The following is a 27,916-nucleotide window of genomic DNA, read 5'->3' as shown; positions in this document are numbered from 1 at the left end:
TAATGAACATGTTGAGACGAGACAAACAGGCAGGCAGCGTTTCTCAGACAGTCAAAATCATGAATCAGCTGGCATCCTTTTTATGGATATATACAAATAAATGTAATTTCAATAAAGGTAAAATGTAACAAAGTGCATCTAGTTTGCAGTCTTCCCAGCTTCAGTTTGAAGTGATTGTGTTGTAGTGACTGTGTTGTTGGCTAGTTCCTCTGAACAACAGAGTCCTGACGAGTGAGCACATTCTTCTATGCCATCGAGGTGCGAAATAGCGCCTCATTAGCTTATTGTTATGGATGTATCCAAATAAATGTCACTAGAAAACAGCTTAAACAAATGCAAATGCAGCTACTTTTCTGTTAATCTGGCTGCAAGCATAGGATAACAATGTTGCCAGCCATTATGGCAATGGAACATTTACAACCAACGACTGGGTCGCGTCCATAGATACAGAACAAAAAGACTGAACAACTGGGTCGCGTCTCTAGCTGTAATGACTGTCGTAGAGAGGGGACCAAAGCGCAGCGTGTTGAGTGCTCATGATGAAATTTATTTTAACTCAAAAACACAAAAGACAAAATAACAAAGAGAAAAACGAAAGTGCACAGTTCTGTCAGGTACATAGACTAAACAGAATACAACTACCCACCAACACAGCTGGGAAACAAAAACCTACTTAAGTATGATCTCCATTTAGAGACAACGAGGACCAGCTGCCTCTAATTCGAGGTCATCCCAAAAAACAACGACATAGAATTAGAAAACTAGAACTAAACATAGATATAGAAAACATAGAAAAACACAAAACACCCCCTGTCACGCCCTGACCTACTCTACCATAGAAAATAACATCTTACTATGGTCAGGACGTGACACTAGCAACCGAACCGCTAGAATGAATGACCAGCCGGCTTGGGTAGAAACCTTCTTGTGCAAGGATGAAATAGTATGAGTAAATTCATCAAAATAACGTTTTTAAAAATATGTCAATCATTATTTGAATATGTTGTTAAACCGTTGTATAAAAGTGATAATGCCCTCGAAGCCGGTGTTTGGAGGATGTATTGGCACTGTTTGCCGGCCCTCAACTTCATCTCTGGCCTAACAACACCCGTGCCAATATATCCTCCAAACACCCGCTTATCGGGCATTATCACTTAAATAAACTGGTTACAAACATAGTTACAACAGTAAAAATAAATGTTTTGTCATACCCATGGTATAGGGTCGGATATTCCACGGCTTTCAGCTAATCAGCATTCAGGGCTGGAACCACCTGATTGGCTGAAAGCTGTGGTATATGAGACCGTATACCACGTGTGAGGCAAAACATGTATTTTTACTGTTCTAATTACATTTGTAACCATAATAGCAAATCAGGCACCTCAGGGGTTTGTGGTATATGGCCAATATACCACGGCTAAGGGCTGTATCCAGGCATTCCTCGTTGCATCGGGAATAAGAACAGCCCTTAACTGTGGGATATTTGCCATATACCACACCCCCTCGTGCCTTATAGCTTTAATATACCACACCTTCCTGTATTCATAGTAGGGAATCAAGTGTGGGCCTTGACAGTAATGGAAAAATGATGCCTAGTTTCGCATTGCCAGACATCAAACTATATTCTCATTCAAAAATAAGATGTGTGACCTTGCCTGGTGACTAAACCTAGAAGATGAATTATAAGAGATATCCTGCACTGCATGTTTATATACTACTACAGTACTACTCCTATTGCTACTTCTACAGTACGGGTCTGAGTGTTTCAAGGGAATGGGGGTAATTGTCTCTGGTTGCAGCTGGTGTGGAGGCATGCAGGCTGGGAGAACTGAGCAGTTACATTTTAGTCATTTAGTCAGACAATAGAGCTTCTTCATTCCCGGTCCTCTCAGCCCTACACTGAGAGGAGAGGTGGGGGAGCGAACGGTAATAAGGCACTCTGTGTGTCCTCCATCTAATAGGCTGGGAAGGAGAATTAAGGAAAGAATGAGTGACAAAAAACAAAGGGGATGGACAGAGGAGACCCTAGTCCAGGCTGGTACCATCAGAACAGGGGCCATAGTGTGTTGGTGGGGCACTGGGCGTGGCAGAGGAAGGCGGGGGCCCGTGGTTTGGGAGGGGAATGCTTGGTTTAGGATGGGGAATTGTGAGGTCACAGACAGGCAATATGAACAACTGCCCACCCAGCTGGCCAGAGCCACAGCACAATCCTGCCTTGTATTTTATTCTTTGTCAAGACAAAACCGGCAACCACTGGCGCTCACATAAGGGCACAGTACTGGACTAGAAGTAGGCCTACACATAACAGGCTAGTGTTGCTCCTATCCAGAGAGCAGCTCTGATAATGAGTGTGGTGAGTCAATGGCTGGGAAGAGGGAACAGGACACAATCTCAATACATGTTACGTCAAGGCTTTTGTGAGAGATTATGGATGGATAGCTTGTTGTATAAAGGAGTAATAAGAGAAAGCAGGGAGTTTCTTTTTAACAGTATCAAGCAGATTATTCAAGTGTTTGCCAACAGTTGCTGGGTTGGGCTGTATGGTCATTTCCAATGTGGATACAGGTTCAAAGTTCACAGTCACACTCTTGGAGTCCTTGAGCCCACACTGGAGGTCTTAATGGTGTAGCCAGAGTAGTTGGGTAACAAGAGGAGACACGACAGACAGACCCAATCAGTATTACCGGTCATTATGTCACAGCAGGAAGGTGGTGGATTTTGTGCACGTCAGTTAAAAAGGTATATCCCAGATGTCATCAATGGTTCCATCCCTGGTCACAGTGAAGAGGTCATGTGACTCATCCTAGTTAATGGTTAACTATCACTATCATATCTGTGCCGGGTACACAGTCGGACGGGCTACAGAGTTTAGAGAGATAAGTGTACTTCCCCTTCGCCACACACATGTACATAAGAACCAATTAGTCATTGTCAGATCAGTCTCAATCTCATTCACATATCAGTTGAAATGGCTCTGCTACAATATGTAAGAGCAGTCTCTCTCTCTCTCAAGTGGGTAATGAAGAAATTAAAAGTTGACTTAAATTACTTAATTTAGGTCACTTACAGAACCCACATTCCTTTAAGTCACAACAGTCACCTTGCACAAAAGTCACTTCCGCTGTTTATTAAAGTGTAAAAACGGTCCCATAAAGGATGTTTTAAATTGTAGAAATATGTCTGCTATATAACGGAACTGCATGAATGATTCCGTTCAGGGGAGTAACATGTTTTCACAAAACGTTTGACTTTTCATTGTGGAGAGAAACAGTGACAGGGTGTGGAGGTGTGTGACTCCCTCTCCTCTTCCTCTCCTTACACACACACACACACAGGCTAGCAGGGTCACTCAGCCTCTCTTAGTAACAAAGCAAGTCAAACCTGACTGGCAAGAAATTAAGATTACTCTCATTCACACACACGCAATCGTGTTCTCTTTTCTTTCAGTTGGGCGGATGAGGATGGTACTAAAATCAGAGACCAACTGTAGCTGGAGACGTTTGGGACCGAGTGTCCTGTTACTACATACACAGAGTATGACAAGAGACTGCCATTATATTACCACAATAAACCAGGAGAACCATGATAGACTTCAAACACGATATGGGCATGATGACCAGAGAGTTTTTGACCTAGATTCCGTCTGAGCAGCAGACAACCACATAAAATCTCTTGACATGGAAACTGGGGAGATTCTTCAATACACAGATTCATAACTGGTGGCAGGTAGAAGTTCATAGCTCACAGATTGGGAAAGCCAGGTGCAAAGGTCTATCCACATGTTGATGTGTGCTAACATGTATATCATAAATGACCAGGACAATGCTGATATTAGCATAGGCATAGAAAGATAATTGTATATGTTCTACGTGCTCTTAGCTCAGCATGAGAGAGATTTATCTTCCTCTTAACCACTGATTTTATTGGTTTAAAGGGTGTGTGGATAAGTTTGGGAGAAGAAGAAGTCATGGAATGATAGGCTCCTGTTCGTGCTGACTCAGATGGATTTTCTACTTTGTTAAAGGGAGAGGTAATAACCTCCCACCCAAGATTACAGTTACTCAGCAATTGCTAAACTACTGATCACCATAGCTTGTCAAGATACGCCTAACATGAGCCAAATGCTGGGCCAGGGTGTGTCTTCAGTCACTCACTCCAAACTTGCTCACCCACCCTTTAACGGCTTGTTTTACAAAACACGTTTTTGTCATAGCACTCCTACCATTTAGCCATAGGCCGTTTATAAATACACATGACAGAGAATTGGTATTGGGTGGTGCTTGAACAATGAACTTCACTTGGCGTTGAGAGTTAGGTCCTTCCTATATAAATACCAACAGACAGGCTCTAGTATAGTGGTCCTCAAGGCCCTGGAGGCTGAGAGAGACCTGTGTTAGAAGTAAACAGAGCTATGGGAGAAATGATAATGAGAGCTACTTTTGTCCTCTTTGTGGTTAACAACTCACTAACATGAAACTAAACACAGCAATTTGTCCTTTGGTTTTATCGCCATTTAATTCATCTGGCCCTGCCCTATTTGTTGTGTTTATGCACCTGTCTACCATTGTGTCTGTCCTTGCTATACAATCTGACCTGTGCAGTGTCCTATTAACTAAACATGTTAGCAAAAACTTATTAGCTAAACAGCTACAGTATAATTTGTAGGGCTGAGAATTGACAGGGTCCACACGATACGATATTATCATGATATTTAGGTGCCGATATGATACGTATTGCGATTCTCACAATTCTATGTGTATTGAGATTTGATAGTGCGATTTTATTGTGATTCGATGTTCCAAACATATTGCTGATCATGTCTGCTGCAGAGGGACAAGAGAGAGCCGTGAAAAAGTGAGTTTTGATCAGTCATGAAAATACGTGCTAAAAACGTTGGCTCACTATTTAAAAAGTGGCACAGATACAGCCGACTAGTGCAAAAATAATATAACCATATTGTCAAAAATAATATAACCATATTGATGTTTTCCCCCATCACTAATGAGTTGGTCTGCAATCACACAAAATGATGTCTGCGAGCGAGAAACTGACTATCCCTGGCTCTCTGATGGGGAGGGGTAAGGAGAATCAGGAGGCTGCAGAGACAACAGTGTAGCATGGCATCCCCCACCCCTCAGCACTGCCACAGGCAGCTGTGTCTCTGCCAGCCTTCAGGGCTCCTCATGTGTGGGACTACCCTGGCACACTAGCCAATGAGAACCCCCTGGATCTCTCTATATCCTGGTGACGACAGTCTCACCTCTTCAACTCTGCCCCTGCTGCCTCTCCCAGGGGCCCATGCCACATCTTATTGCAATTACTGTGGCAGAGCAGGCCAGCCATCCTCAGACAGGACAGGTTAAACATGCCGGCTGTGTTTGTGCTGCGTCTTAATCAATCAGACCTCACAACCTGTTCTCTCTCCGGCCCTCTCCTCCCCACTTACATCATCCTATTCCCTCACCACCCTTTGACTTGAGCCAGCAGTTGTAGAGCATTACCTGAGGGACCTACATATGAAGATGTGTGCTAATTGAAGGCTTGTGACAACTGTCTCCATGGAAGCAGAAGCTAAACAACCCTAGCATTCACAATGATAAACTTAGGCCAACTGCAGCAGATAAAATATACTTTATGGATTAATTCTGCTGTCAAATTACAAAAGGAGATGAGATGGCAGCTTCAAACTGAACGTTTGAGGCGCTCTAGTTTCCACCCCCTCAGTAGCCTGCTGCATAATGCTTGGTCATGTCCCTGGGGATGAGTGATGAAAGACAATAAGGCCTTTGAAAGAAAAAATGTGATTCAGATCCATAAAGAGGAAACATTCCTTCGAGGCTGAGGCACCACCGACTGCCCTCACAAATTCCTCCCAAAAGGTTATCATCAACCCACTGATGGAGCTTTTTTCTCTCAGAGGGCACTCTGTCCTAAAGAGTTGTGGAGGGCCACATCAGGCCAGACGGCCAACATTCACCATTCACAAAAGCCTATGCATACACACACACATAAAAATACAATGCCTTCAGAAAGTATTCACACTCCCTTGACTTTTTACACATTTTGTTGTTACAAAGTGGGATTCAAATTGATTTAATTGACGTTTCTTGTCAACAATCCACACACAATACTCTATAACAGGGCTGCCCAACCCTCTTCTTGGAGATCTGCCATCCTGTGGGTTTTCAGTCCAACCCTAATTTAACACACCTGATTCTATTAATTAGCTGCTCAACAGGACCTTAACTAGCTGAATCAGATACACTAAATTAGGGTTGGACTGAAAACATACAGGACAGTAGATCTCCAGGAAGAGGGTTGGGCAGCCCTGCTCTATAATGTCTTAGTGGATGAAAAATGCTACAATTAAAAAAAATATATATAAAAAATAAAACAGTAATATATCTTGATTAGATAAGTATTCAACCCCCTGAGTCATTACATGTTCGTTTTTGGGTAAGTCTCTGTAGCCGTGTTCACATTGGCAGTTTGAAGTGACTCAAAAAGTGACTATTTATTTGCATATCCGATTCGCATCTGTTCTTTTTCCTGCAATCTGAACAGCCAAAAAGCACATGGAATCGGATATTTCAAGACACATTTCAAACCACCTTTATAGATGGTTTGAAAACCGATACAAATCTGATTCCTGGCCATGTGTCTGAATGGTCAAATCTGATTTATTTGCCCTCAAGTGTTTTAGACTGCTATTTGGAATATCTTGTTTATTGCTAGCTGCTCTGTTGACAGTTTGACAAGAACATGTGGTAGCTAACTAGCTTGTTAATTGTTTACAAACAAATTAGTGATTATGCTAGAAAGCTAAACAGCTACCTAGCTAGCTAGTTGACTGCTGTTGCTAGCCAAAAAGGACAAATTTTGAAAGTTGGATCATCTTATCCTTTGAGGCTTTAAAAATGTTCTTACCCTATGATTTTGAGAATGCAAAGCAACTGGGAAATGTCCATGGCAGGCATTGTTGTTACCTTAGCTTGCTACATAACTTCTGAGTGATAAGCACTGAGTGATACAAACACTAGCACCACCACCAATCAGCCTACACCACTGAACACAAACCCATCATTACTATGACAACTAGTGTAGCCTTGTCAGAAAATAACTGCTGTCTGAACTAAAAAAAACTAGGGTTGCCAAGGGTCGGAAACTTTCCGGTAAATTTCCAACATTTTTCTGGAATTTTTCCATGGGAAGTTAAGCCCTGGAATTTGGGTAATTTTGCTTAAATTCATCAAAAAAAGTTAGCTTATAACAGTGAAAGTTTTTTTGTGGGATACACAAGGCAATTTTAGGTCTTGTGGCATATTTTGGTTAAACTATCCCCAATTCAATGGAATTACAACCCTCTGCACACACAGTGCACTCTTCCATCACATGTACAGCTGATTCTCAAGCTCTTGCACACTAATGAGATGCTATTGAGTCCACACTACTACACTGTCTGGGCCAAGGACTATATGCTTTCTGGTAAGTTTTAATTATGAAACTGGGTGGGGTTAATATATTTTATATGACATACATTATTTTGTTAACTAGTAAATAGTAGCCTTCAGCAAAGTGTGTTTAAATCATTTCTAACTTGTTAACAATTTCTGCTAGTTCGTTTTTGCTACCATGTGGGTTTTAGCTTGCTTGAGCCTGCTAACTGAGGAGTGTTAATTCACCTGTATCCATACATGTTTCATTTTAAAACATTTATCCTACAAAAGGAGTTGTTTAATCTAACTGCTTAACTACACTGCTCAAAAAAATAAAAGGGAACACTTAAACAACACAATGTAACTCCAAGTCAATCACACTTCTATGAAATCAAACTGTCCACTTAGGAAGCAACACTGATTGACAATAAATTTCACATGCTGTTGTGCAAATGGAATAGACAACAGGTGGAAATTATAGGCAATAAGCAAGACACCCCCAATAAAGGAGTGGTTCTGCAGGTGGTGACCACAGACCACTTCTCAGTTCCTATGCTTCCTGGCTGATGTTTTGGTCACTTTTGAATGCTGGCGGTGCTTTCACTCTAGTGGTAGCATGAGATGGAGTCTACAACCCACACAAGTGGCTCAGGTAGTGCAGCTCATCCAGGATGGCACATCAATGCGAGCTGTGGCAAGAAGGTTTGCTGTGTCTGTCAGCGTAGTGTCCAGAGCATGGAGGCGCTACCAGGAGACAGGCCAGTACATCAGGAGACGTGGAGGAGGCCGTAGGAGGGCAACAACCCAGCAGCAGGACCGCTACCTCCGCCTTTGTGCAAGGAGGAACAGGAGGAGCACTGCCAGAGCCCTGCAAAATGACCTCCAGCAGACCACAAATGTGCATGTGTCTGCTCAAACGGTCAGAAACAGACTCCATGACGGTGGTATGAGGGCCCGACGTCCACAGGTGGGGATTGTGCTTACAGCCCAACACCGTGCAGGACGTTTGGCATTTGCCAGAGAACACCAAGATTGGCAAATTCGCCACTGGCGCCCTGTGCTCTTCACAGATGAAAGCAGGTTCACACTGAGCACATGTGACAGACGTGACAGAGTCTGGAGACGCCGTGGAGAACGTTCTGCTGCCTGCAACATCCTCCAGCATGACCGGTTTGGCGGTGGGTCAGTCATGGTGTGGGATGGCATTTCTTTGGGGGGCCGCACAGCCCTCCATGTGCTCGCCAGAGGTAGCCTGACTGCCATTAGGTACCGAGATGAGATCCTCAGACCCCTTGTGAGACCATATGCTGGTGCGGTTGGCCCTGGGTTCCTCCTAATGCAAGACAATGCTAGACCTCATGTGGCTGGAATGTGTCAGCAGTTCCTGCAAGAGGAAGGCATTGATGCTATGGACTGGCCCGCCCGTTCCCCAGACCTGAATCCAATTGAGCACATCTGGGAAATCATGTCTCGCGCCATCCACCAACGCCACATTGCACCACAGACTGTCCAGGAGTTGGCGGATGCTTTAGTCCAGGTCTGGGAGGAGATCCCTCAGGAGACCATCCGCCACCTCATCAGGAGCATGCCCAGGCGTTGTAGGGAGGTCGTACAGGCATGTGGAGGCCACACACACTACTGAGACTCATTTTGACTTGTTTTAAGGACATTACATCAAAGTTGGATCAGCCTGTAGTGTGGTTTTCCACTTTAATTTTGAGTGTGACTCCAAATCCAGACCTCCATGGGTTGATAAATAGGATTTCCATTGATTATTTTTGTGTGATTTTGTTGTTAGCACATTCAACTATGTAAAGAAAAAAGTATTTAATAAGATTATTTCATTCATTCAGATCTAGGATGTGTTATTTTAGTGTTCCCTTTATTTTTTTGAGCAGTGTATTTATCTGTACATGTGTAATGAACACGATGGGAGACAGAGAGCTGGTTTCAAGCGCAGGGCGCAGCAGGTGTTGATTTGTAAAGGACCACAGGAGGAGGCAGGTAGCTGGGTCCAGGGGCAGGCAGAAGGTCATACACAGGGGGTCCAAAAATGCAACAGTACAGGCAGGGAAAAGGCTAGTAACGTCATCCGGGAGATCAGGTAATAGGTTGATTACAGGAAATCTGATAAGCTAAATACAGGCAGGGAATAGGCAAAGGGCGTCATTAGGGAGGCAGGCAAAAACTCTCATACACGGGCGGATTAAATTACTGGGAAAAACAGAGCTCTGAATAGAAGTGTGTCACAAAACAAACAATACCTCACCTCATGAGGTGCAAAGAACTTAACTAAATAGTGTGTGTAAATGATATACAGGTGTGTGAACAGGTGATCAGAATTCAGGTGATTGGGATCTGGAGAGTGAGCTGGGGATGTATGTGTCTGAGAGTGTGAGTTGGAAGCAGATGTTACAACATGGAATTGTATTTGGGTTTTTTCTCATCTTTACAGGAAAATGCCATGGGCACTATCTGATGTGTGAAGACATTTCACTGCAGCTAATGTAGAAGGAAAAGCTGTGTGCATTTGCAAATACTGTGCCAAATCATATGTGAAGAATGCAACAAAGATGCAGAATCATCTGGCCAAGTGCATAAAGTTCCCTCAGCGCTCACAACAAGCAACCTCTGACAAAAGTCCCTCTACTTATATTCGAGGTGAAGATGAAAAATCAGACACCTTATCAATAGCAACAGCTCATGGTCTTCCTGGAATCAGAAGTGTTTTTGACTCAATGGAGGAATGTAGTCAGATAAATTCTGACGAATGTCTTGCTCGAGCTGTGTATGCAACTGGTTCACCTCTGATGCTCACAGGCAATGTGTATTGGAAGAGATTTCTGAAGGTTCTTTGCCCAGCATACACCCCTCCAACCAGACCTGCTTTATCTACTCATTTGCTAGATGCAGAGTTCAATCGAGTTCAAGTGAAGGTCAAGCAAATCATAGAGAAAGCAGAATGTATTGCAAACATCTCTGATAGGTGGTCGAATGTTTGTGGGCAAGGAATAATTCACTACATCCTCTCCATCCCTCAACCAGTATTCTACAAGAGCACAGACACAAGGGACAACAGACACACCGGTCTCTACATTGCAGATGAGCTGAAGGCAGTCATCAATGACCTTGAACCATAGAAGGTATTTGCACTGGGGACAGACAATGCTGCAAACATGAAGGCTGCTTGGCCTAAAGTGGAGGTGTCCTACCCTCACATCACACCCATTGGCTGTGCTGCTCATGTATTGAATCTGCTCCTCAAGGACATCATGGCACTGAAAACAATGGATACACTCAACAAGAGAACAAGAGAGCCAAGGAAATGGTTAGGTATATGAAGGGTCATCAAGTTATAGCAGCAATCTCTCACCAAGCAAAGTGAGAAGAATAAGAGCACCACATCGAAGCTGCCCAGCAATACCCATTGGGGTGGTGTTGTCATCATGTTTGACAGTCTACTGACGGGGAAGGAGTCTTTCCAAGAAATGACCATATCACAGTCTGCCGATATGGACAGCCCCATCAAGAGGATCCTCCTGGATGATGTATTTGGGAGAGAGTGGTAAGCAGCCTGAAACTCCTGAAACCTATAGCAGTAGCCATTGCACGGATTGAGGGAGACAATGCCATCCTGTCTGATGTTCAGACTCTGCTTGCAGATGTAAGAAAATAAATCCATACTGCACTGCCCACTTCACTGTTGCTCCAAGCAGAGGAAACCACAGTTCTGAAATACATCAAAAAGCGTGAAGACTTTTGCCTGAAGTCCATACACGCCGCAGCGTACATGTTGGACCCCAAGTCCCCGGCTACTAGGAGCGCCGCCTCTGGATGAGCATTTTCTTGTTTGCTTATGGCCTTATACAGATCGTAGAGTGCGGCCTTAGTGCCAGCATTGGTTTGTGGTGGTTAATAGACGGCTATGAATAATATAGATGAGAACTCTCTTAGTAGATATTGTGCTCTACAGCGTATTATGAGGTATTCTACCTCAGGCGAGAAATACCTTGAGACTTCTTTAATATTAGACATTGCGCACCAGCATTTATTGACAAATAGACACACACCCCCGCCCCTCATCTTACTAGACGTAGCTGCTCTGCCCTGCCAATGCACAGAAGCAAGATTAGTGTATTTTCATTTTCTCATACACACAAGATAGGCTACAAAATACTGGACAGCACAATGCCACTCTGAGTAGCCAAACCCAGAGCAACAAAACAGGGTTGGGGTCAATTCCATCTAAATTTCAGTCAAGTCAGAGAGTAAAACAAATTCCAATTTCTATTCCAAATTTCCCCCCATTCAAAATAACTGGAATTGGAATTTTAGTGTACTTCCTGAATTGACTGAGATGTAAATGAAATTGATCACAATCCTGCAAAAGACCCACAGTAATAGCTTGCGGATCCCATTTACGCCATCCAATTAACAATTTACATGGATCACCCAATCATCCATTAACATGGATCATCCAATCATCCATTAACATCTCTCCCATGACCCACGGCAGCATTACGTTACTCTACCAGTACCTCCAACCTCTGCTACCTCGGCGAGAGACAGAAGATGAGCTAATGGGCGGGTGGGAGGATGTGAAGAGAATTGTCCTCTGGGTTGGCCCCTAATGTTTATATAAAGGGACCACTGAATAAGCAAGAGGCACAACGCCAAAACTCTTGTTTATACTACCAGCACTATAATCAATGCAAAACCCTGACAGCACTGTAAACACAAGTCTGTCAATTGAAACTGAACCCAATGTTTTGAATTGATATGTGATAAAATAAGACTTTGACAGAGAGGAGAATGCCATACTTAGGCATAAAGACTTGCATGAGGGAGCAGTTCAGTGTTTAACTGTGGTTAACAGGATCAATACAGTGACATTGTTTAACTGTAGTAAACAGGATCAAGGCAGTGACAACCACATGCATCCCTTGCCCCCTCTCCGCAACACTCACACTTTATGTTGGGGTTGTAGAGGTAGCAACAGTTTCCAAAAGTCAGAGTCGACCAATGAAACTTAGTGTTATAAGTGGTGATGCACCGATATGACATTTTTGGCCGATAGTGATATCCGATAGTTTCTTAACTGACTTGCCTAGTTAAATAAAGTTTACACACACACCACACTGACCAAAACGTTATTTTGTTGGCATTTACATATGTAACCATTACCAGTAAAACATCATCAAAACCTATTTCTTTCACTTACTGTGCTGTTTCATTGTTCATTTGTTCAGTCGTTTCAGTCTCAACCAGGATTTCATCATACATGTCAAACAGTGAAGTTTCAGCTGTCTGTTTGTCCGTGGCCTCTCTTCCTCGGTGAGCACTGTCACTTTGTCCGTTTCCATCTTGTCCAGCTGTGTCTGTAACAGTTCACGTAAACCCTGTTTTTTGTCTGCATCAAAGTAGTGGACAGTGATGAGAGAATGCCACCGAATCACTTGTTCACAGCCTGTCTGCAGGTTTGTTGAGCAGGTGTTTCAATGCCATGACAGAGGGTATCACATCTGCTGCAGGCGCAGTTGATGAGCTTATTTCTGCAGTCAGTTGTTCGAATGGAGCTAGCGTGTTCATGTTTCCAAGTTTCAAACATGTTCTCAAATGCATTTACATTACATTTACATTTTAGTCATTTAGCAGACGCTCTTATCCAGAGCAACTTACAGTAGTGAATGCATACATTTCATACAATTTCATACATACACATATATATATATATATATTTTTTTTTTTTTTTCTGTGCTGGCCCCCCGTGGGAATCGAACCCACAACCCTGGTGTTGCAAACACCATGCTCTACCAACTGAGCTACCATGGCAGCGGTATGACAACCAGCACATTCATGAGCATGAAATACGACTTTCCTCAGTACGAAATCCTCGACGACCCACTGTGCTGTCAGACTCAGCATGCTCATGGGGCTGATATCGCTGGTCCAATTGTCAGTCGTGAAGACAATAGCAGTAACACTATTACTGTATAACTCCTGTAGGGCAACATCTGCGCACTTGAACGGCAATTCAACGGCTCAGACACGAGATGCATGTGGCAGGGTCTGCAGGCAATCACGGACTACAAAAGGAAAACCAGCCACATCTTGCTCCCAGGCAAACTAAACACCTTCTTTTCCCGCTTTGAGGAGAATACAGTGCCACCTGCGCAGCCCACTACCAAGGTCTGTGGGCTCTCCTTCTCTGTGGCCTACGTGAGTAAGACATTTAAATGTGTTAACTCTCGCAAGGCTGCCGGCCCAGACGGCATCCCTAGCAGCATCCTCTGAGCATGCGCAGACCAGCTGGCTGGTGTGTTTACAGACATATGCAATCTCTCCCTATCCCAGTCTGTTGTCCCCACATGCTTCAAGATGGCCACCATTGCATTCTTGGGTACAGGAACAAAGGTAAGCAGTCATAAACTAAATGACTATCACCCCGTAGCACTCAATTCTGTCATCATGAAGTGCTTTGAGAGACTAGTCAAGGATCATATCACCTCCACCTTACCTGTCACCCTAGACCCACTTCAATTTGCTTACCGCCCCAATAGGTGCACAGACGATGCAATCGCCATCACACTGCCCTAACCCATCTGGACAAGAGGAATACCTATGTAAGAATGCTGTTCATTGACTACAGCTCAGAATTCAACAACATAGTACCCTCCAAGCTCATTATAAGCTTGATGCCCTGGGTCTCAACCCCGCCCTGTGCAATTGGGTCCTGGACATCCTGACGGGGCGTCCCCAAGTGGTGAAGGTAGGAAACAACATCTCCACTTCGCTGATCCTCAACACTGGGGCCCCACAAGGGTGCGTGCTCAGCCCCCTCCTGTACTTCCTGTTCACCCATGACTGCGTGGCCATGCACGCCTCCAATTCAATCATGAAGTTTGCAGACGACACAACAGTAATAGGCTTGATTACCAACAATGACGAAACAGCCTACAGGGAGGAGGTGAGGGATCTGAGTATGGTGTCAGGAAAATAACCTCTCACTCAACGTCAACAAAACAAAGGAGATGATCGTGGACTTCAGGAAACAGCAGAGGGAGCACCCCCCATCCAAATCTATGGGACAGCATTGGAGAAGGTGGACAGTTTTAAATTCCTCGGCGTACACATCACGGACAAACTGAAATGGTCCACCCACACAGACAGTGTGGTGAAGAAGCCGCAACAGTGCATCTTCAACCTCAAGAGGCTGAAGAAATTTGTCTTGTCACCTAAAACCCTCAAACTTTTACAAAGGCACAATTGAGAGCATCCTGTCGGGCTGTATCACCAGCTGGTATGGCAACTGCACTGCCTACAACCGCAGGGATCTCCAGAGGGTGATCATCAAGGACAACAACCACCCGAGCGACTGCCTGTTCACTCCGCTACCATCCAAAAGGCAAGGTCAGTACAGGTGCATCAAAGCTAGGACCGAGAGACTGAAAAACAGCTTCTATCTCAAGGCCACCAGACTGTTAAACAGCCATCACTAGCACAGAGAGGCTGCTGCCTACACACAGACTTGAAATCATTGGCCACTTTAATAAATGGACCACTAGTCACTTTAATAATGCCACTTTAATAATGCCACTTTAATAATGTTTACATATCTTGCATTACTCATCTCATATGTATATGCTGTATTCTATATTATCTATTGCATGTTAGCCTATGCAGCTCCGTCACTAATCAGCCACATACTTATATATTCTTATTCCATTCCTTTACTTAGATTTGTGTGTATTAGGTATCTGTTGTGGAATTGTTAGATATTACTTGTTAGATATTACTGCACTGTCGGGACTAGAAGTACAAGCATTTCGCTACACTCACAATAACATCTGCTAACCATGTGTATGTGACCAATAAAATTTGATTTGATTTCAATACAAAACCTAGGGGGCTCATGGTTCTCGCCCCCTTCTATTCAGTTACACAGTAATTATGACAACATCCAGAGGATGTACTCCAACCTATCAGAGCTCTTGCAGCATGAACTGACATGTCCATCCCAGCAAAGCATCAGAGAATGAATCTAGTACTGAAATCATAAGCTATAGCTAGCTAGCCCTGCTGTGCATAAAATGTGGTGATAGATGACTTAAAGACAATAGCTGAACAGTTTAACAAATTCATTTCTTCAAAAATGATAAAGAAGCAAGAACTATATTTCGTCTTGTTTTTCACTTTCTTTGCCAGCAAATGCAGCTAGCTAGCTAGTTTAACCTACTCAAACACCCAGCTCAATCAGAGGGTTGCTATATTAGCTAGCTGGCTATGACTATCCAACACAACACTGGAACTCTTCCAAGTCAAGGTAAGCTTTTGGTTTTACAAATGTATTGCTATTGGGCCCACCGGTGTAAGTGCTAAACTGCTTACTGAACTGCTTACTGACTGTACACTAACGTTACTGCATAATTGTAGCGGGTTTACTGGCGCTTTAGTTCTATTAGCTATGTTGACTATGACGTTACTTTAGCTAATATGGTGACAATGAGGTAGGCTGTGTGTAGCGGTTATGACATGGTTTGGCTTGGAAAGGTTTTTTAGCCTGGTCGCATACAGCTGATGTGTTGTGCATTGAAGTCCACAAGCGAAGGGAAAAGGTTTGAGGAGGAGAGCGCGTAGATGCGAGAAGGAATACAACGTGGCTGCTATAAAAGTGAACTGGGTTTATGTCCGATCAGGGGTGTATTCATTTAGCCGATTCTGTAGAAAAACGTTTCTTAAACAGAAGCAAACGGAATGAAACGAGAATAAACATACCTGAATTTGTCCAATAGAAACTCTTGTTTGCAACTGTTGGACTAATGATTACACCCTAGTGTAATCAAGTATGCAAGGCGGTATTGAATGTGTCACTGTCTGTCACCTCAAATCTTTCTCTCGACCTGTCTACACCTACGTTGTAAACTTGAATTCATAGGCTAGGTTGTAGCAACCTCATGATGGGTATAGGGAAAATTAGAGTATCATGTAGTAGCCTAAACCTATCAATGTTATATCGAACTGGATGAATGGAATATGAATGACAGTCATCCAATATGCTGTAATAGAAAAGGCCATGCTCATGAAAAAAGAAAATTGTCAGCCTTCAACTTAAACAGCACTGGCCGCCACTGACTAGCATGTAGCCTACAACCATTATAGTAATGGAAAGTTTCTCCCAAATCCACTGACTGTGTTAATAGGCATATTGTTGTGCCATCATCATCTCCTATTTGTAAACCACATGCATGTGGTTACAAATAGGGGCAATGTGAGATTGTTGTTAGATGTAAATAGGCAATATGTCTCAAATCAGATGTGAAAATCAAACCACCATGAACATCGTCTTAATTTACTGTAGTCTACTTTCAAGCCATAAGACTGCTGAACAACTAATCAAATGGGCACCCGGACTATTTCCATTGACGCCCTTTGTTTTTACACTGCTGCTATTCGCTGTTTATCATCTATGCAGTCATTTTACAAATGACCTCGACTAACCTATAGGCTCGTTATTGTTATGTACATTTATTGTGTTTATTTTTTATTGTTTCGATTTTCTTTCACTTTAGTTTATTTAGTAAATATTATATTAACTCTATTGTTTGAACTGCATGGCTGGTTAAGGGCTTGTAAATAAGCATTTGTTGTATGCGGCGCATGTGACAAATACAATTTGATTTGATTCGATAAGAAACTATGTTTTGGTTACATTTTAGAGTAGGCTATCAGAGCAGAGTATTATACCCTGTACCTGTGTTTCATCGGCATTACTGTCTGTGTCCAGCTCTCCGATATAGTACTGTTCCATCCACCGCCGTGCGTTCTCGGAATGGCGGTGCGGGGGTCCCTCCATCTCCAGGCTGATATCACTCCCTGACCTGTGTAATATCAGAGCCTCTCCACCCGGATGCATTCGAAGGAATCCCGTCACATCATAAACCTTCGTCCCCAATAATACCCAACATGAGTATTTTGTGCAATGACGGGCTACCTCCATCTCAGAGAAAACCCGAGGGGACACCAATGGAGACATTGCGATGTTGAAGTGTCCACAAAAAAAAACATAAACTAAAGGAGCGCGTAAAGACCCCCTGGCCGACTGACCGCGTACTAACTTCTACTTCATTTCTCAGCCCTGACTGAGCTTACTCGACCAACTCATTAGCATATCATTAATTATTCATCGCTCAAGACTGCTCAAAGCTCAGTCTTTCATCTGCCTTTTGCTCGCTCTGCAACTTCACAGCGCTCTAGCTTCTTTTTTACCCCCAATGTTTACAGCCATTATTACATTGTTAATTCATGTTTAGATGGGGCTGAGATCAAATAAAAACTATATTTTTAAACTAGTCTAATAGAGAACCTGTTAAACATGCGTGATATTTCCTCATGGGCGTAGTTCTGTTTGATGTGTGGGTGCCTCTCAATATCAATAACATATATTAGGGGTCACCAACAGGTCGATCGCGATCGATCATCTAGTTATTCCCAATCGATCACCAAACAATTCTGTAGAAAAGTCGACGATAAAGGCTTGAGCTCCTTAATTACTAGAATTTTTTTAATTCGACTTTGCGCTTTTTCCTTTACGTGCACTTGATTCAGAAACCCTGTGCGCCGAAAAGGCAGTGTTCCCATTTTGAACCATTTCATTTGTCTGAACTGAAAGGACAAACTCCGCCTACCCGGCCGACCAGGAGAGCTGTGCGTAAATCAAGCCTACTGTTCTGGACAATCTGATAGCTCAAATCACCGTGCCTAGTACTCCACAGCAAAGTTTGATACCTGCCTACTTGAGATTTAATAACTTTTAAAACCATGACCATAGAGAAACGATCAAAGATTACAGCAAAGAGATGTATGTTTAAGTCTTTATTCAGCACTGTCAACACTGTTTTTATAAAACATACTCCTGACTCGCGCTGCAGCTGCACTGAATTAGTAGCCAAGTGTATCGGAATACCTGCATTTTTATTATTAGTAGTTCGTCATGTCTATTTTAATTTCGATAAATATTTCATTTTCTCTGGTCAAATGAGCAACATGAATTTCTGCATGAGGCGGAAATAATGCAGTGCGACTCGAGGCCTGCCTACCTGAGGGAAGATTTTGACCATTCTCTTTCGTGTATAGTTTTTGACATCCCTTTCCCGATACACACACACACACACACACACACACACACACACACACCGGCACTCATGCTTACTGTCATTTATTAGGTCTCTCCTAAAAGGGCCTTGGGGTTGGTTGGGCATCGTTGAGAGGCAAGGGACAGTGTGACGTTTACTAGTATTGTGCGTGCGTCTTGCTACTACCGAGGAGAGAAAGTTGGAGGGACCAGCTCTCAAACTCTGAAGGAAGATGTCGTTATCCTCTTCCGTAGTATAGCACAAATGCACTCGATAAGTTGCACAGGTTGTAAACGTTTCTCATTTTCAGGGGCCACTTTCTTTCATTTGAGAAGCTAAGAAATTCGTCAAACTGGCCCACGTGGATGTAACAGTGTAGGTTCCGTCCCTCTCTTCGCCCCAACCTGGGCTCGAACCAGGGACCCTTGCACACATCAACAACTGACACCCAAGAAACATCGTTACCCATAGCGCCAAGGGGAACAACCACTTCAGGTCTCAGAGCGAGTGACGTCACCGATTGAAACGCTATTAGCGCGCACCACCGCTAACTAACTAGCCATTTCACATCGGTTACATGGAGCTAACAATGTACGTTTATTGATATGCACACAGTACAGTACATTGCACAGCATTAGTAGCACTTATGTATGTTCTGTTCCAAATCTGTGAGTACTCCTGTTTTCATATATATACTGCCATTTATTCAACTTTAAAGTACATTTACATGTAAATAGTTAATCGGTGCATGTTGATTATTTTGTGCATTTTCCAGGAGCTTATCTTGTTTAAAGAGATCAGGGGAAATGTTTCTAGTTTAATCTATATTGGTTTAAATGGGTTTCTGGTTTTTCACTTCCCTCTGGAAAATCAGCTGTTAATATTAAATAAATACTCATAAATGCAGTATTTATTTTGCCATTTGTTATTGTGTACTTTTACTTTACTTTTATTGCTATGTTTTGCTGTATTATGTTGTATAATCACCTACCGGTGTAAAAACCATGGAAATTAAAAACAAAAAACTGTTTTAAGTGAGAAGTAGGCATTGGTCTGAAGCTGAAAAATAAAGGAAATTCACCAGCGCCACAAGGTGTACCCATGCTCTACCAAGGTTTTCCAGCACACAGCTTTGACTTACTACAGTGGTTATGTTGGTCTATTGTACTTCCAACAATAAGTAGGCAGGTTGTTTAGGATTCAAACAGCCTAATTCTGTCACACCCTGATTTGCTTCACCTGTCTTTGTGCATGTCTCCACCCCCCTCCAGGTGTCGCCCATCTTCCCCATTATCCCCAGTGTATTTATACCTGTGTTCTCTGTTGTCAGTTTGTTTTGTTTCATCAAGCCTACTAGTGTTTTTCCTGTGCTCCTGTCTTTCTCTAGTCCCTGTTTTCTAGTTTTCCGTGTTTTTACCATTCTGCCTGCACTGAGCCTGCCTGCCGTTCTGTACCTTTTGGACTCTGCTCTGGATTACTGACCTCTGCCTGCCTTTGACCTGTCGTTTGCCTGCCCCCCTGTTTTTGTAGTAAACTTTTGTTACTTCGAAACTGTCTGCATCTGGGTCTTCTCCTGAGGATTGACAAATTCCTAGGGATAATGGACTTTACAATGACCTGCTATTAAAATAATGTATGAATTTAAAATTAATTACATTAAGATTTTGTGTCACTGATCTACACATACAGTGGGGGAAAAAAGTATTTGATCCCCTGCTGATTTTGTATGTTTGCCCACTTACAAAGAAATGATCAGTCTATAATTTTAATGGTAGGTTTATTTGAACAGTGAGAGACAGAATAACAACAAAAAAATCCAGAAAAACGCATGTCAAAAATGTTATAAAATGATTTCCATTTTAATGAGGGAAATAAGTATTTGACCCCTCTGCAAAACATGACTTAGTACTTGGTGGCAAAACCCTTGTTGGCAATCACAGAGGTCAGACGTTTCTTGTAGTTGGCCACCAGGTTTGCACACATCTCAGGAGGGATTTTGTCCCACTCCTCTTTGCAGATCTTCTCCAAGTCATTAAGGTTTCGAGGCTGACATATGGCAACTCAAACCTTCAGCTCTCTCCACAGATTTTCTATGGGATTAAGGTCTGGAGACTGGCTAGGCCACTCCAGGACCTTAATGTGCTTCTTCTTGAGCCACTCCTTTGTTGCCTTGGCTGTGTGTTTTGGGTTATTGTCATGCTGGAATACCCATCCACGACCCATTTTCAATGCCCTGGCTGAGGGAAGGAGGTTCTCACCCAAGATTTGACAGTACATGGCCCCGTCAAATGATGCAGTGAAGTTGTCCTGTCCCCTTAGCAGAAAAACACCCCCAAAGCATAATGTTTCCACCTCCATGTTTGACGGTGGAGATGGTGTTCTTGGGGTCATAGGCAGCATTCCTCCTCCTCCAAACACGGCGAGTTGAGTTGATGCCAAAGAACTCCATTTTGGTCTCATCTAACCACAACACTTTCACCAGTTGTCCTCTGAATCATTCAGATGTTCATTGGCAAACTTCAGACGGGCATGTATATGTATTCTTGAGCAGGGGGACCTTGCGGGCGCTGCAGGATTTCAGTCCTTCACAGCGTAGTGTGTTACCAATTGTTTTCTTGGTGACAATGGTCCCAGCTGCCTTGAGATCATTGACAAGATCCTCCCGTGTAGTTCTGGGATGATTCCTCACCGTTCTCATGATCATTGCAACTCCACGAGGTGAGATCTTGCATGGAGCCCCAGGCCCAGGATATTGACAGTTCTTTTCTGTTTCTTCCATTTACGAATAATCACACCAAATGTTGTCACCTTCTCACCAAGCTGCTTGGCGATGGTCTTGTAGCCCATTCCAGGCTTGTGTAGGTCTACAATCTTGTCCCTGACATCCTTGGAGAGCTCTTTGGTCTTGGCCATGGTGGAGAGTTTGGAATCTGATTGATTGCTTCTGTGGACATGTGTCTTTTTTTACAGGTAACAAGCTGTGGTTAGGAGCACTCCCTTTAAGAGTGTGCTCCTAATCTCAGCTCGTTACCTGTATAAAAGACACCTGGGAGCCAGAAATCTTTCTGATTGAGAGGGGGTCAAATACTTATTTCCCTCATTAAAATGCAAATCAATTTATAACATTTTTGACATGCGTTTTTTCTGGATATTTTTGTTGTTATTCTGTCTCTCACTGTTGAAATAAACCTACCATTAAAATTATAGACTGATCCTTTCTTTATCAGTGGGCAAACGTACAAAATCAGCAGGGGATCATATACTTTTTTCCCCCCACAGTAATAGGCCATAATGTCAAAATATAATTTTGTTTGTACATTTGTTTTTTTATTAATACATTTTTTTGTAACGGGTGTCGTAAAGATCAGACCAAAACGCAGTGGGAATGTGTATACTCATCTTCTTTTTAATGTAAAGAAGAAAAAACTAAACAAACACGTATACAAAAACAAACGACCGACACTAACAGTCCTATCAGGTGCTCAGACACTAAACAGGAGACAACTACCCACAAATACCATAGAACAAACACCCCTCTTAAATAAGACCTTCAATTAGAAGCAACGAGGAGCAGCTGCTTCCAATTGAAGGTCAACCCCATTAACTAAACATAGACATAGAACGACTAGAACTAGCATAGAAATATACTAACATAGAACATAGCCCAACAAACCCCGAAACACTAAACAAACACCCCTCTTACATAATAACATAACCCAACAAACCCCAAACCACATAAAACAAACACCCCCTGCCACGTCCTGACCAAACTACAATAACGAATAACCCTTTTACTGGTCAGAACGTGACATTTTTAAGGCTGAAACATCTTGAGTCAATAATTATTCAACCCCTTTGTTATGGTAATCATAAATAAGTGAAAGAATACAAATGTGCTTAACAAATCGCATTAAGTTGCATGGATTCATTCTGTGTTTAATATTGGTGGATAACATGATTTTTTAAATAACTACCCCATCTCTGTTCCCCACACATACAATTATCTGTAAAGTCCCTCAAACAACCAGTGAATTTCAAGCACAGATTCAACCACAAAGACCAGGGAGGTTTTTCAATGCCTCACAAAGACATGCATCTATTGGTAGATAAAAATGAAAAGCAGACACTGAATATCGTTTTGACCATTGTGAAGTTATTAATTAGGCTTCGGGTTGTGTGTCGATACACCCAGTCACTACAAAGATACAAACGTCCTTCCTAACTCAGTTGCCGGAGAGGAAGGAACTTGCTCAGGGATTTCACCATGAGGACAATGGTGATTTTAAAACAGTTACAGAGTTTAATGGTTGTGATATGAGAAAACTGAGGCTGGATCAACAACATAAGTAAACCTCTACCATATAAAAATATTCCAAAACATGCATCCTGTTAGCAACAAGGCACAAGTAATACTGCAAAAAATGTGGCTAAAAATTAACTTTTTGTCCTGAATACAAAGCGTTATGTTTGGGGCAAATCCAACACACCATATCACAGTACCACTTTTCATATTTTCAAGCATAGTGGTGGCTGCATCATATTATGGGTATGCTTGTCATCGGCAAGGACTACGGAGTTTTTTAGATACAAAGAAACGGTATACAGCTTTAAGCACAAGCAAAATCCTAGAGAAAAACCTGGTTTAGTCTGCTTTCCAACGGACACTGGGAGACGAATTCACCTTTCAGCAAGACAATAACCTATAACACAAGGCCAAATCTACACTGGAGTTGCTTACCAAGATGACATTGAATGTTCCTGAGTGGCTTGGCTACAGTTTTGACTTAAATCGGCTTGAAAATATATGGCAAGACTTGAACATGGTTGTCTAGCAATGATAAACAATCAATCAATAATTTTTAAAAGAATAATGAGCAAATGTTGTACAATCCACGTGTGTAAAGCTGTTAGAGACATTCAAAAAGACTCACAGCTGTAATCGCCCCCAAAAGTGTTTCTACAAAGTATTGACTCAGGGGTGTGAATACTTATGTAAATAACTCCGGGTAACTCCGACACAATTCTGTCTTGGAGCTCTACGGACAATTCCTTCAACCTCATGGCTTGGTTTTTGTTCTGACATGCACTGTCAACTGTGGGACGTTATATAGACACGTGTGTGTGCCTTTCCAAATCATGTCCAATCAATTGAATTTACCACAGGTGGACTCCAATCAAGTTGTAGAAACATCTCAAGGATGATCAATGGAAACAGGATGCACCTGAGCTCAATTTCAAGTCTCATAGCGAAGGATCTGAATACTTATGTAAATAATGCCTTTTTTTCATTTATACATTTGCAAAAATGTATAAAACCTGTTTTCCCTTTGTCATTATGGGGTATTCTAAAATGATTTAATCAATTTTAGAATAAGGCTGTAACAAAATGTGGAAAAATGGGAAGGGGTCGGAATACTTTCCGAATGCACTGTATATAGAGTGTGACTTTCTTTTTATGCAAATGCAGACTACCTGCTCGTAATATACGTTAATGAGGCCAAGTTTACCATGGCCAAGTTTTCAGGTCCATTTCTGGAGAGGTGTTATTGGCAATCCACCTGGAGCACTCTTTGTTGGAGAAAGATGGCATCAGTGCAGTTCCAGGTAGCCTAGATATTAAAGATATTCTCCAGAACTATATTCTCCAGTACTCTATACTTTTCAGCCAGTAGTTCTGAAAGTAGCGCTCACGAGACAAAAGTGGTCCCCGTAAATTGCATACCATGTCACATATGTTTCGATATGTGCACCACATCATTACTTTCTCTCTCTCACTGCTGTGTGCGCTGAACCCTTTGGCCCGCCCTGCAATCTCATTGGATAACGTGGGACAGGCCTCTTGCTAGCTTTCACTCAAATGGCAAGGGGCTGAGCCTCATTGGCTAAACCTGGAATTGCTAGGGGGCTCACATGGTCCAAGCCTGCAGTACTCAAAATGGCATGCACAGCTTCCATAAAACAGTCACTTTCACACATCATTATGCTTGGTGGAACAGTAAGACACATAGTCCAGCTCGACAACACAACACAAAAGGCATGTCACGACTATTCAATTTTCACAATGATTTTCTTTTTGATTCTAAGAGGAGCTGTGATAACTAACTACAAACATGAACGGTCTATAGCGTTCTAAAAACACTCATCCATGCAGTCAGGTTTATAACAATTCAAGAGTCTCCCCATAGGTGGCAGAAGAACAGAGGAGAGTATTTTCCTCACCCATAAAGTAGCATGCATTAGGATGGAAAATAACCTGCCATTTTCTTGGAGGACTTTTCCATTAGTTAATTGAGCTTCATATCATAAGACTGGAATCAAACTGGATTCAACTCAGTAATTCAACACCACCTCTGATGGCAAAATGTTACTTAAACCCTCGGCTCCTACAATAGGAGCATAGGGCATTGACGAATGTCCTCCATGTTACTCAGTTATGGGCAAGTTTTTTCAGGACACACCAGTTGAGACTGCTCTCAGTCATTTCTGCTTGGACATCTCTCCTTCAAGTGTTTCTGGGTCGCCCCTGTTTCTTTTCCCCCGGCAAAATTGGGGCAAAATAAAGTTATTATAACCTGGCCTATATATAATCATGATGAATTGTAAAGAGCAGGGCTTTTTTAACCTAAAATGAGGTGTCCCATTTGTCAATGTGAGTGTGAGTGTGTGTGTGTGTGTGTGTGTGTGTGTGTGTGTGTGTGTGCGCTCCGGTATATGAATAGTGCTGTGAATAGGATGTAACATACATACTGTAGCTTCAACTGGCAATGACGTGAAGCATAGCATAGATAAGGCATACTTTCATACAGCAGCTCACCTTTATGCTCAATGGAAGCGCTCCTCTGGGTACAGAGTAGTCCTCTCAAGTGGTCTAAGTCAAGCATGAGCACCAAGGGCCCAATTCAAACAATGAAATGATGACACAATGCATCCCTCTAACCTAACTCATCTTATTATTTTCCCTCTTCATTCCCAGAATTACACTTATGTTCCCACTAGGGGTTGGAACTGGTTCAGCGAACAGAACTGAAACCCAGAAAAGAAATGTGAGAATGCTGTTCATTGACTATAGCTCAGCGTCCAACACTATAGTGCACACGAAGCTCATCACTATGCTAAGGACCCTGGGACTAAACACCTTCCTCTGCAACTGGATCCTGGAATTCCTGACGGGTCGCCCCCAGGTGGTAAGGGTAGGCAACAACACGTCTGCCAAGCTGATCCTCAACACTGGGGCCCCTTAGCGGTGTGTACTTAGTCCCCTTCTGTACTCCCTGTTCACCCATGACTGCGTGGCCAAACACAACTCCAACACCATCATTAAGTTTGCTGATGACACACACCGACAACGATGAGACAGCCTATAGGGAGGAGGTCAGAGTGTGGTGCCAAGACAACAACCTCTCCCTCAATGTGAGCAAGACAAAGGAGCTGATCGTGGACTACAGGAAAAGGCGGGCCGAACAGGCCCCCATTAACATCAATGGGGCTGTAGTGGAGCGGGTTGAGAGTTTAAAATTCCTTGGTGTCCACATCACCAACGAACTATCATGGTCTAAACACACCAAGACAGTCGTGAAGAGGGACTGAAAAGATTTGTCATGGGTCCCCAGATCCTCAAAAAGTTATACAGCTGCACCATCGACATCATCCTGGCTGGTTGTATCACCGCCTGGTATGGCAACTGCTTGGCATCTGGCCGTAAGGCGCTACAGAGGGTAGTGCGTACGGCCCAGTACATCACTGGGGCCAAGCTTTCTGCCATCCAGGACCTGTATAATAGGATGCTAAATTGTCAGAGACTCCAGTCACCCAAGTAATAGAATGTTTTCTCTGCTACCGCACGGCAAGCGGTACTGGAGCGCCAAGTGGTCCCGGAGCGCCAAGTCTAGGACCAAAAGGCTCCTTTACAGCTTCTACCCCCAAGCCATAAGACTGCTGAACAATTAATCAAATGGCCACCAGACTGTTACATGACCCCCCCCCCCATTTGTTTTGTACACTGCTGCTACTCGCTATTTATTATCTATCCATAGTCACTTCACCCCTACCTACATGTACAAACTACTCTAACCTGTACCCCCTGTATATAGCCTCATTATTGTTATGTTATTGTGTTACTTTTTATAATTTTTTACTTCAGTTTATTTGGTAAATATTTTCTTAACTCTTTTTGAACTGCACTGTTGGTTAAGGGCTTGTAAGTAAGCTTTCACGGTAAGGTCTACACTTGTTGTATTCGGCGCATGTGATAAATAAAGTTTGATTTGATTTTAAACTGGAATGAAAGTGATCTATACTGTTGGGAACTGGTTAATAACATTATTTTACGTACCGGGCAAATTTTCTCCAGTCCCACAAAAAAACACAACAAAGCGCCTATGCAAAACCCTCCCTCTGTCAATCAGGATCTTCTTCCAGTGTCTACTAACATTACAAGCATGATTCAGAAGATAGAGAGAGAGATGTTTTATTAGAGAAGAACGGATTAACTTTTTCTATGTTAGTTAGGGATGCTATATTTATCACTTCTAATTCATTAACTACAAAAAGGTCAGACGTTTTTAATTCTGGTGCCGCTCTGCACACACAAGCGTGTTGGCTGGCTTCTCTAGTCCAACGTTAAGCCGACTCTGGAGTTCAACGACATCTGAAGGATCAACTTGCTTATATTGAGAATTCTGTGAACTGTCTCGGGCAAGTTAAAAATGTGCACGAAACCTGTTGTCCAGCCATTTAAATGCATGGGAAATGCATGCATTTTATAAACCAACAGTCTAGCTTGCTAGTTAACTAGCTAGCTAACTTAGATGGTGAAGCTAGGTGTTCTTGATAATGTTTGTTTGTTTGTTTGTATCTGTGTGTGAGAGGTGGGTAGTCTATTTCAAGTAACTACTTGACTTGTAGCTACCCTAGCTAGCTGTATTATTTTGGTCTGGATTTGTGAGAGGTTTCATAGATGGACTGATTAGCATCCTTTCTTGAGTCAACAGTGTGATTACTTTACTGCGAGAAGACATTCATCTGTTTGTTGTTACCCTCTGAACAGCATATCATTAGTATAGCTAGTAAGCAAGGTTACGTAACCTTCTTTGGTCCTACCTGCTATGGTGGGTTTTACACATTCATTGGTATTCACACATTTGTTTTTAAGGTAGAATGAGTGTCATGTTATTGATGCTAAATTGCTTAATGTATTTACTTACACCTTGTCTATTCCATAACCAGTGGGTGTGCCTGAGTCTTAGAAATTAATTTTGATGGTATTGATGTACAGTACCAGTCAAAAGTTTGGACACACCTACTCATTCAAGAGTTGTAGTAACCAAAAAAGTGTTAAACAAATAAAAA

At 42.6% G+C, this 27,916-nt stretch overlaps 1 protein-coding gene across 1 annotated transcript in view; it reads right to left on the bottom strand.

Moving 5' to 3' along the window:
* LOC106560925 (fatty acid 2-hydroxylase) overlaps positions 1-17,605 on the bottom strand; it is a 30,705-nt gene extending 13,100 nt beyond the window's left edge. The window contains exon 1 of the mRNA XM_014124381.2: positions 17,188-17,605. Within this exon, the coding sequence (XP_013979856.1) occupies positions 17,188-17,469 (282 nt within the window). The 5' untranslated portion in view covers positions 17,470-17,605. The remainder of the gene's footprint in view (positions 1-17,187) is intronic.
* Positions 17,606-27,916: the final 10,311 nt, after the last annotated feature.

Source organism: Salmo salar, chromosome ssa10 (assembly GCF_905237065.1).
Source record: "Salmo salar chromosome ssa10, Ssal_v3.1, whole genome shotgun sequence".
NCBI classification, from domain to species: Eukaryota; Metazoa; Chordata; class Actinopteri; order Salmoniformes; family Salmonidae; genus Salmo; species Salmo salar.
Note: the sequence above shows the minus strand (reverse complement) of the source record. Positions and strands in the feature narration are given on the sequence as shown.